Source organism: Pinus tabuliformis, chromosome 9, assembly GCF_031772625.1.
Source record: "Pinus tabuliformis cultivar Carrire ecotype Pingquan chromosome 9, CPIR1, whole genome shotgun sequence".
Taxonomy (NCBI): Eukaryota; Viridiplantae; Streptophyta; class Pinopsida; order Pinales; family Pinaceae; genus Pinus; species Pinus tabuliformis.
The window spans coordinates 1,260,314,676-1,260,326,438 of NC_142307.1; the positions used below are offsets into that span (position 1 = coordinate 1,260,314,676).

An 11,763-nucleotide genomic window follows, 5' to 3' on the forward strand; every position below is an offset into this window, starting at 1 on the left:
TATTAAACAATTGTTTATCATCTTAGATTGCATTTTAGGAATTGTACATCTACATCACGCGGTGAACCTGAAAGGAAAATTTCTTAAGAAAGATCAACTGTAAAATAAATTTAATGAACCTAAAAATGCTTTGGAACCTAACACACAACATCTAAAAGTCTAGGCTAGAGACGTATTCCGACATCGTAGACCCTAGTAACTGTCGCTTTCACTGTTGGTTGTGTGATTCCTCCTCTTTGAGATGACAAGTGCCAGTACAGAATTGTGCTCCCACGTGTTATCACTCAAGGAAAAAATTTTAAATTTTTCACATCAGTTCGATTGTTTGTCAAAGGCACATAAATCCTTTCTATCAGTTTCGCAGCGCAGCATGTTTTAAGTGATTTCGTAGCGCATAATTCATATTTTGCACTGGCTACGCTACGAAATCGGGGATTAGTCCTAATCCATAGCAGACCTTACCCAGCTGTCATGTTTATCAAAAATCCATTTGGTTTGCATCAACAGTTGTCAACTTATAAGGTTTTTAGTACCCCAAACGCAGGTAAAAATGGTAGAGTTGAATCTAAAAAGAAGACACAGAGAGCCTTGAGGAGAAAGCCCCTGATATGCTCACTGCGTGGAAAGAATCCTTTCTCAAAGCCTTTAAAGTTATGGGGTCTTTCACAGCTTGACAAGTTACAGCGATATTTTCCATTCCTAAGAAAAGTGCTGGGAACGACATTTGCAAGACAAATCATCACTGGCTACCTTCCTAGTGTTATTCTCCAGTTATTTCTTTATGTTATTCCACCCATAATGATGCTGTTTTCAGCCATCCAAGGTTCAGTGTCATATGGTGGAAAGCAAAAGAGTGTATGTGCCAAAATGCTTTACTTCACAGTTTGGAATGTGTTTTTTGTGAATGTTTTGTCTGGAACGGGCATCAACCAACTCAATAACATCATTTCGAGCCCAAAAGACTTACCGGGGCAGTTTGCAAAAGCAGTTCCTAGACAGGCTATTTTCTTCGTCACTTACATTTTGACATCAGGATGGGCAAGTGTATCATCAGAACTTATACAAATATTCTTTCTGATTTGGAATGTCTATAAACGTTGTTTGAAAGAGCGACAAGAGTGGCAATTGTGCAAACCCTGTGCCATCATTTCCTTACCATCAAAAAATGCCTAGAATGCTCCTTTTTGGGTTTCTCGGTTTCACTTGCTCTGTGGTAGCACCTTTAATTCTAACATTAGGGCGGTGCCGACGTTACACCAATTCAGAAGCGTGTCATATATGGGAGCGCTGTAGAAATAACAAATTAGAAGGGTTGAAGTTTCTTGTGAATAGCTGGTGGAATGATATGAGGCCCAGGTGTATTCGTCTCTGCCCTTAGCTGTACAGCATGTGGTATCATCCTGGGTAGCAAGGAAAACCCCAAAGGTGAAGGTGTTTCTAGCGGTAGTAAGTGACATCACAGCTCTTGTCGCTCTCAAGGGGATCGGCATCCTTATGCTGTTTTGAATTGTGAACCTGCAAGGCAGAATATCTTGCCATATGTTCTGTATATACAGAAGATACTTCGCAAGAGGCCTTTCCTCATCAAGAATCTTGAAAATGCTATGCGAAGGTTTTTACAGTCCCTTGAACTTTTTGAGGACAATGAAAGGAAAAAAACTTGCAATTTTTACTTCACTCACATTCTCTCAGAAATTATCTGGGCTTCCACCAGAAACCGTTTTTCAACCTCTTCCCAAAGACAACCTTGTTTCGAAGGGGATTGTACTTTCATTCATCACAGATTTTTTTTCAAGGAGTATCTGGTTGACAACAATCTTGATGATCTCATAGCATTGCTGAAGCGAGGGAAGATAGAAGATAATCTTCTTGATTTGTTCCCAATACAGAAACGCACCACTAAAGCTTTTGCAAAACACTTTAGTAAGGAGGGTTTGGGCGCTCTTGTCGAATATAATGAAAAGAAAATGTTTGATGTGAAATTAAAGGACATGAAGAGTTCATTAACAACTTTGATTGCAGAGAATGTTGATATTTCGGAAGTTATTGAAACTGTAAAGCAGCGCCATAAAGAGTCAAAGTTCCCTGATATTGAAGTAGTGCGTATCTTATGGGATGCTATTATGGATGCTATACAGTGGTCTGGCAAAAATCAGCAACAAAATTCAAATTTGGCGTTGCGCCAAGTTAAGACATGGGCAAAACTCCTTGACAGTTTCTGTACAACTGCAAAACTACAGTTGGATATTATGTACAAGATTCAAATTCAATGTTATGAGGATGCTAAACTCATGAAACTGTTCCCTGAAATTGTGAGGTCTCTCTATGATGAGGAAGTTCTTGCTGAAGATACTATTCTGATGTGGTTTGCACCGATGATCTGCTATTTCTTTTACAAAAATATATCTTTTGGGCTTACACTCTTCAATTTTGAAGCATATACAAGTTCCTCTGGACAGCCCATATATGATGATTGGTATATGCTGCTTTTCAATATTATTTTGACATCACTGCCAGTCATATCTTTGGGGGTTTTTGAGTAAGAGGTTTCATCTGAAGTATGTTTGCAGTTCCCTGTTCTCTATCAGCAGGGCCCAAGGAATATATTTTTAAACTGGTACCGTGTACTTGGATGGTTGGCAAACCATGAGATTATTTATGATATATGTCAACAACCACTTCAGTTGCCTCTGCCAAATGTTTCAAGTACAGTTCAGGAATTTCAGAAAGTGGAGGACTATTTATCTATGGTGGAACAGTAACCTTCTGAGATAATGCAGGATGCAGTGATTCCATCCATGAGTGCATTGGTAAAGCCAGAGTTTCTAAGGCACCAAGACAAAGATGTCAGGCTCATTGTTGTTACTTGCATTAGTGAGAATCACACTGAAAACGTATCTGCTTCAATGAGTTTGGTTTGAATGAAAGAAAGACTGTGTTTTTGAAATTACACAGCAGTTTCGTAGCGCGCTACGAAATTGCTGTAGGTGATGATTTTAAAGGCAGAGCAGCTATTTTGATAATATGAGCGGGAATTTTGAAAGAGAGACACCTGTCCATCAATACGGCCTACAACACATCAGAAACATGGCAGCGTTCCATACCTTGGATTATTAAAGACTAAGAAACATGCTGTTATATATTTGAGCAAATTAATGAAAACAGAAGACGAGAAGCAGGAGACATCTCCTAATACTACGGGGCAGTAAAGGATTCAGCATCCGAGGCCAACATGGAGCTTTAAATACTCATCTCAGCCATCTCAGCCAAACTGCAAGGAGTCCAAGTGTCAAAGAACAAGAAGGAATCATTCTACGAAGAAGATAGAGTTAGAGTCATAGTCAAATTAGAACTCTTTAGAACTCCAGTTAGCACTAATTGTATTTAATAGTTTGTTGTAAAGCAGATAGGTGTCATCATAGGCAGAATTCGAGTTCCCCTCATGTTGGAGGAGGAAGCTCGAAGTAGTTAGAATAAGGATTTTCTATATATAGCTGGAACATCTATGTAATGAGGGTTGGATATTTGATAAAACAGAGTATTGTTTTGGCTTGTGAAAAAACTCAGTTTCAGTAATATAATTTGCTGCTTTTCTTCTCAAGATTCATACAGTATTTCTATGTTCAAGATGTGTGGTTTTACTTTGTCCTTGATGTTTTTACAGTTGTATAAATACACAATCACTCAGAATTCACTTATGCTGCTCTGATTTCCTGTGTGTATTTGTAAACTGTGGTTTTCTATGAGTTGTGTTTTGAGCATCTAAATGCCACATGCCCTGACTTCTATGTAAAAGCAGTGTCATTGTTTACTGAAGTATGATTGACTCCATAAGCCCAATGGAAACCTGTGCAATGTTTGTCCAGCCTCCATATTTGTTAATGTTATTTCAAGAGAGTTAGCCATCTTATTTATAGTCAAAATCAATAACCCTTTGAGAGAGCCCTCTCAGGCTAAGGAGGCTAAGCCTTAGTCAAAAGATTGGTCTGAAATAGTTACTTGAAGTCTTCCTGGTCAGCAGCCTTCCAGGGCTTGATTTTGAGACAACATTTTGGTGCGTCTGCCGGGAGTCTGAAGATTACTCATTCCTGAAATTATGAAGCTGAACTTCTGAAGGTAGCAAGAGCTCAGAAGACTTTTTGAGGCTGCAAATCTACCTTGGCGACTCCATTGTTGAAGAATTCGAAATTCATAGATTCATGGTGATTCCACTGGAGTTATAAAGGATCCAGATGCTACCATTCTCATTTCAAGGTATGCATGCATAGATTTTTCAGGAATTCATGGTTTCCCAAATCATTTTCCCAAGGATACATATTTTCTAAGGAATGGTCCAAAATTCAATGGAGAAGATTTGAGTTTAACTTTGAAGCATATTTCAAATTTCTGTGATTTTACCAAGCTTCTTAGAGTTAAACATGAGTATGTTTGCATTATGTTATTCTATGATTCATTTCAAGGGAAATGTAAATAGTGGATTGAAAGCTTTCCTACCAAATCCATTAAGTCATTTGAAGATTTTTGGTTTATGTTTTTGGAAGAATGGATAGACAGATCAGATTTGGTGGCAAAATCTCCTTCAATTCAAGGTTTCAAACAATGGAATGATGATCATATTAATGAAGAAACAGTTGAAAATTTTGCTTTGTCCTTGTCTTCTTATCTAAAATCATTTGAGTGTAAGGCAGAGGATAAGATGAAATTTTTGGATGAAGTTGCTAAAGATATTGAGAAAGACATTGAAGGTTTACAAGGTCAAATTCAGGCATATAGTCTTCATAATCATGATCATTATTTTCAGCGGCTTTCTATGGCAGAACACAAGGAGAGAGTGTTGCTTCCTTTCTCTTTGACGATTGAGGAAGAGTACATTGCTGTTGAAGATCAGTTTGCACAACCAGAAAGTTACGAGAACCATGTATTCTGGGATCCTATAGCTGATTACATGGAAGAGTTTTACTCTCCAGTGTTTCAGTTTTTCTATGAAGATCAGAGGCAATTTCAGTGGCAGCGGTCATCACAATATCATATTGGCTCTGAACTCTGATGCAGTCAAAGAAATCAAACATCAGATAAGACAAATGATTGGCTACATTGGAAATTTCACATTGATTGAGCTGAAAGAAGTTTGAATTGTTAGGGTAGGTAGGTAGGAAAATGCAAATAAGCTCAAGGTTGACTGAGCATTTTTCAGTAGAGGTAGATTTCTTTCTCCTACAGTGATCATCAAGCTTAAGCCCGAGGTGAAGGCCCAAGAAGCTTGAAAGGGATGTTTGTCAAGCAAAGTTCTGTTTGTCATAAATGGATAAAGCACTGGAGCTACAAGTTCTTAGTGTACTACAGGAGCACACTATCCCAAGTGGAGCCACTGTTATCATTCAAGGAAAAAAATTTAAATTTTTCACATCAGTTCGATTGTTTGTCAAAGGCACATAAATCCTTTCTATCAGTTTCGCAACGCAGCATGTTTTAAGTGATTTCGTAGCGCATAATTCATATTTTGCACTGGCTACGCTACGAAATCGGGGATTAGTCCTAATCCATAGCAGACCTTACCCAGCTGTCATGTTTATCAAAAATCCATTTGGTTTGCATCAACAGTTGTCAGCTTATAAGGTTTTTAGTACCCCAAACGCAGGTAAAAATGGTAGAGTTGAATCTAAAAAGAAGACAGAGAGAGCCTTGAGGAGAAAGCCCCTGATATGCTCACTGCGTGGAAAGAATCCTTTCTCAAAGCCTTTAAAGTTATGGGGTCTTTCACAGCTTGACAAGTTACAGCGATATTTTCCATTCCTAAGAAAAGTGCTGGGAACGACATTTGCAAGACAAATCATCACTGGCTACCTTCCTAGTGTTATTCTCCAGTTATTTCTTTATGTTATTCCACCCATAATGATGCTGTTTTCAGCCATCCAAGGTTCAGTGTCATATGGTGGAAAGCAAAAGAGTGTATGTGCCAAAATGCTTTACTTCACAGTTTGGAATGTGTTTTTTGTGAATGTTTTGTCTGGAACGGGCATCAACCAACTCAATAACATCATTTCGAGCCCAAAAGACTTACCCAGGCAGTTTGCAAAAGCAGTTCCTAGACAGGCTATTTTCTTCGTCACTTACATTTTGACATCAGGATGGGCAAGTGTATCATCAGAACTTATACAAATATTCTTTCTGATTTGGAATGTCTATAAACGTTGTTTGAAAGAGCGACAAGAGTGGCAATTGTGCAAACCCTGTGCCATCATTTCCTTACCATCAAAAAATGCCTAGAATGCTCCTTTTTGGGTTTCTCGGTTTCACTTGCTCTGTGGTAGCACCTTTAATTCTAACATTAGGGCGGTGCCGACGTTACACCAATTCAGAAGCATGTCATATATGGGAGCGCTGTAGAAATAACAAATTAGAAGGGTTGAAGTTTCTTGTGAACAGCTGGTGGAATGATATGAGGCCCAGGTGTATTCGTCTCTGCCCTTAGTTGTACAGCATGTGGTATCATCCTGGGTAGCAAGGAAAACCCCAAAGGTGAAGGCGTTTCTAGCGGTAGTAAGTGACATCACAGCTCTTGTCGCTCTCAAGGGGATCGGCATCCTTATGCTGTTTTGAATTGTGAACCTGCAAGGCAGAATATCTTGCCATCTGTTCTGTATATACAGAAGATACTTCGCAGGAGGCCTTTCCTCATCAAGAATCTTGAAAATGCTATGCGAAGGTTTTTACAGTCCCTTGAGCTTTTTGAGGACAATGAAAGGAAAAAACTTGCAATTTTTACTTCACTCACATTCTCTCAGAAATTATCTGGGCTTCCACCAGAAACCGTTTTTCAACCTCTTCCCAAAGACAACCTTGTTTCGAAGGGGATTGTACTTTCATTCATCACAGATTTTTTCAAGGAGTATCTGGTTGACAACAATCTTGATGATCTCATAGCATTGCTGAAGCGAGGGAAGATAGAAGATAATCTTCTTGATTTGTTCCCAATACAGAAACGCACCACTGAAGCTTTTGCAGAACACTTTAGTAAGGAGGGTTTGGGCGCTCTTGTCGAATATAATGAAAAGAAAATGTTTGATGTGAAATTAAAGGACATGAAGAGTTCATTAACAACTTTGATTGCAGAGAATGCTGATATTTCGGAAGTCATTGAAACTGTAAAGCAGCGCCATAAAGAGTCAAAGTTCCCTGATATTGAAGTAGTGCGTATCTTATGGGATGCTATTATGGATGTTGTACAGTGGTCTGGCAAAAATCAGCAACAAAATTCAAATTTGGCGTTGCGCCAAGTTAAGACATGGGCAAAACTCCTTGACAGTTTCTGTACAACTGCAAAACTACAGTTGGAGATTATGTACAAGATTCAAATTCAATGTTATGAGGATGCTAAACTCATGAAACTGTTCCCTGAAATTGTGAGGTCTCTCTATGATGAGGAAGTTCTTGCTGAAGATACTATTCTGATGTGGTTTGCACCGATGATCTGCTATTTCTTTTACAAAAATATATCTTTTGGGCTTACACTCTTCAATTTTGAAGCATATACAAGTTCCTCTGGACAGCCCATATATGATGATTGGTATATGCTGCTTTTCAATATTATTTTGACATCACTGCCAGTCATATCTTTGGGGGTTTTTGAGTAAGAGGTTTCATCTGAAGTATGTTTGCAGTTCCCTGTTCTCTATCAGCAGGGCCCAAGGAATATATTTTTAAATTGGTACCGTGTACTTGGATGGTTGGCAAACCATGAGATTATTTATGATATTTGTCAACAACCACTTCAGTTGCCTCTGCCAAATGTTTCAAGTACAGTTCAGGAATTTCAGAAAGTGGAGGACTATTTATCTATGGTGGAACAGTAACCTTCTGAGATAATGCAGGATGCAGTGATTCCATCCATGAGTGCATTGGTAAAGCCAGAGTTTCTAAGGCACCAAGACAAAGATGTCAGGCTCATTTTTGTTACTTGCATTAGTGAGAATCACACTGAAAACGTATCTGCTTCAATGAGTTTGGTTTGAATGAAAGAAAGACTGTGTTTTTGAAATTACACAGCGGTTTCGTAGCGCGCTACGAAACTGCTGTAGGTGATGATTTTAAAGGCAGAGCAGCTATTTTGATAATATGAGCGGGAATTTTGAAAGAGAGACACCTGTCCATCAATACGGCCTACAGCACATCAGAAACATGGTAGCGTTCCATACCTTGGATTATTAAAGACTAAGAAACATGCTGTTATATATTTGAGCAAATTAATGAAAACAGAAGCCGAGAAGCAGGAGACATCTCCTAATACTACGGGGCAGTAAAGGATTCAGCATCCGAGGCCAACATGGAGCTTTAAATACTCATCTCAGCCATCTCAGCCAAACTGCAAGGAGTCCAAGGGTCAAAGAACAAGAAGGAATCATTCTACGAAGAAGATAGAGTTAGAGTCATAGTCAAATTAGAACTCTTTAGAACTCCAGTTAGCACTAATTGTATTTAATAGTTTGTTGTAAAGCAGATAGGTGTCATCATAGGCAGAATTCGAGTTCCCCTCATGTTGGAGGAGGAAGCTCGAAGTAGTTTAGAATAATGATTTTCTATATATAGCTAGAACATCTATGTAATGAGGGTTGGATATTTGATAAAACAGAGTATTGTTTTGGCTTGTGAAAAAACTCAGTTTCAGTAATATAATTTGCTGCTTTTCTTCTCAGGATTCATACAGTATTTCTATGTTCAAGATGTGTGGTTTTACTTTGTCCTTGATGTTTTTACAGTTGTATAAATACACAATCACTCAGAATTCACTTATGCTGCTCTGATTTCCTGTGTGTATTTGTAAACTGTGGTTTTCTATGAGTTGTGTTTTGAGCATCTAAATGCCACATGCCCTAACTTCTATGTAAAAGCAGTGTCATTGTTTACTGAAGTATGATTGACTCCATAAGCCCAATGGAAACCTGTGCAATGTTTGTCCAGCCTCCATATTTGTTAATGTTATTTCAAGAGAGTTAGCCATCTTATTTATAGTCAAAATCAATAACCCTTTGAGAGAGCCCTCTCAGGCTAAGGAGGCTAAGCCTTAGTCAAAAGATTGGTCTGAAATAGTTACTTGAAGTCTTCCTGGTCAGCAGCCTTCCAGGGCTTGATTTTGAGATAACATTTTGGTGCGTCTGCCGGGAGTCTGAAGATTACTCATTCCCGAAATTATGAAGCTGAACTTCTGAAGGTAGCAAGAGCTCAGAAGACTTTTTGAGGCTGCAAATCTACCTTGGCAACTCCATTGTTGAAGAATTCGAAATTCATAGATTCATGGTGATTCCACTAGAGTTATGAAGGACCCAGATGCTACCATTCTCATTTCAAGGTATGCATGCATAGATTTTTCAGGAATTCATGGTTTCCCAAATCATTTTCCCAAGGATACATATTTTCTAAGGAATGGTCCAAAATTCAATGGAGAAGATTTGAGTTTAACTTTGAAGCATATATCAAATTTCTGTGATTTTACCGAGCTTCTTAGAGTTAAACATGAGGATGTTTGCATTATTTTATTCTATGATTCATTTCAAGGGAAATGTAAACAGTGGATTGAAAGCTTTCCTACCAAATCCATTAAGTCATTTGAAGATTTTTGGTTTATGTTTTTGGAAGAATGGATAGACAGATCAGATTTGGTGGAAAAATCTCCTTCAATTCAAGGTTTCAAACAATGGAATGATGATCATATTAATGAAGAAATAGTTGAAAATTTTGCTTTGTCCTTGTCTTCTTATCTAAAATCATTTGAGTGTAAGGCAGAGGATAAGATGAAATTTTTGGATGAAGTTGCTAAATATATTGAGAAAGACATTGAAGGTTTACAAGGTCAAATTCAGGCATATAGTCTTCATAATCATGATCATTATTTTCAGCAGCTTTCTATGGCAGAACACAAGGAGAGAGTGTTGCTTCCTTTCTCTTTCACGATTGAGGAAGAGTACACTGCTGTTGAAGATCAGTTTGCACAACCAGAAAGTTACGAGAACCATGTATTCTGGGATCTTATAGCTGATTACATGGAAGAGTTTTACTCTCCAGTGTTTCAGTTTTTCTATGAAGATCAGAGGCAATTTCAGTGGCAGCGGTCATCACAATATCATATTGGCTCTGAACTCCGATGCAGTCAAAGAAATCAAACATCAGATAAGACAAATGATTGGCTACATTGGAAATTTCACATTGATTGAGCTGAAAGAAGTTTGAATTGTTAGGGTAGGTAGGTAGGAAAATGCAAATAAGCTCAAGGTTGACTGAGCATTTTTCAGTAGAGGTAGATTTATTTCTCCTACAGTGATCATCAAGCTTAAGCCCGAGGTGAAGGCCCAAGAAGCTTGAAAGGGATGTTTGTCAAGCACTGGAGCTACAAGTTCTTAGTGTACTACAGGAGCACACTATCCCAAGTGGAGCCACTGTTATCACTCAAGGAAAAAAATTTAAATTTTTCACATCAGTTCGATTGTTTGTCAAAGGCACATAAATCTTTTCTATCAGTTTCGCAGCGCAGCATGTTTTAAGTGATTTCGTAGCGCATAATTCATATTTTGCACTGGCTACGCTACGAAATCGGGGATTAGTCCTAATCCATAGCAGACCTTACCCAGCTGTCATGTTTACCAAAACTCCATTTGGTTTGCATCAACAGTTGTCAGCTTATAAGGTTTTGAGCCTTGGTCAACCATTGTGAATGCATTATCATTAGCTTTTGAGCCTTGGTCATGTTCTCATCATCACCTCCACTCTGTTTTAGTTGATCATTCACCTCCATTTGATTGTTTACCCCTTTTGAGGAACAGCTGCGAAGAGTGATCCTATTAGCCATACTTGTGACACTGCCGTGATTGGAAAATTCCAAACCTTACCTGGAATCAGTTGATACCTGAATTATCACTCGTTCCTCCAAAAATGAGTCTCCTTTAAGCTCTTTTCACCTGACTCATAAAATATGAAAATATTGCCGAGCGATTGGCCTCTCCAGCTCGTTAAAGTGACCGGAAGTGATATCCCTCCTCTACATTTTAATATTTTGGACCTGAGGGATTATTACACAAAAAGATCGAGCGCTTGTTTTGTTCGGCTCGTTAAAATTACCGAAAATTCATCCCTTTCGTATTATTTTATACTTTTTCGGACTTAAGGGATTATATGACGAAAAAGGATTATTGGAGTTTCCTTTACGTCCCTTTCAGACTCTCTAAAATTGAAAAGGACCGAGTTATCTTTGTCATTAAACTCGTTAAAACCGAATAGCGATAAACTTGTCCATACAGACAAGAACGAGTTTCACTATCGCTAGGCTCATTAAAATATAGCGACGGGTTTGCCCGAAGGGAAAATTATAGAACAAGCATATGTTATCCTCCTCAAGCTTGACAAAAATAAAGAGGTACTGGTCAGCAATGACTGGGGAAAAATTGGGAAGAAAACTTGAAGAAAACTTTATTGGTAGCAAGTCGCTCTTGAACATGACACTTTCACTCTGCATTCGAGTTGGGTTGGGTTGTTCCGTTCACTGGTCATATCACCATTTGTCCATCACACTATCCACATATTGGGTTAACGCTACCAATCCATCATGTCAGTGTTTCCGGTATGTTCAAGAGAAATCGCTCAGAGAATTCCCCTGTGTCTCATCCGCTGCAATACATTCACGCTCCATTCTTTCATGACCGCCACCCTGAACCCTGTATCATCAGATCGTTTTCACCTCCAAAATCATTTACTTCGTTCCATGTCATAGATGTG

At 38.5% G+C, this 11,763-nt stretch overlaps 1 protein-coding gene and 1 pseudogene across 1 annotated transcript; both read left to right on the forward strand.

Moving 5' to 3' along the window:
- Positions 1–798: 798 nt before the first annotated feature.
- LOC149153119 (uncharacterized) lies at positions 799–2,543 on the forward strand (annotated as a pseudogene).
- A 231-nt stretch (positions 2,544–2,774) lies between these two features.
- Positions 2,775–7,634, forward strand: LOC149153120 (uncharacterized). The gene is made up of 3 exons (XM_089443709.1): positions 2,775–2,915; positions 5,602–6,215; positions 6,557–7,634. The coding sequence occupies exons 1-3, from the start codon at positions 2,775–2,777 to the stop codon at positions 7,632–7,634; spliced, it is 1,833 nt and encodes a 610-aa protein (XP_089299835.1).
- Positions 7,635–11,763: the final 4,129 nt, after the last annotated feature.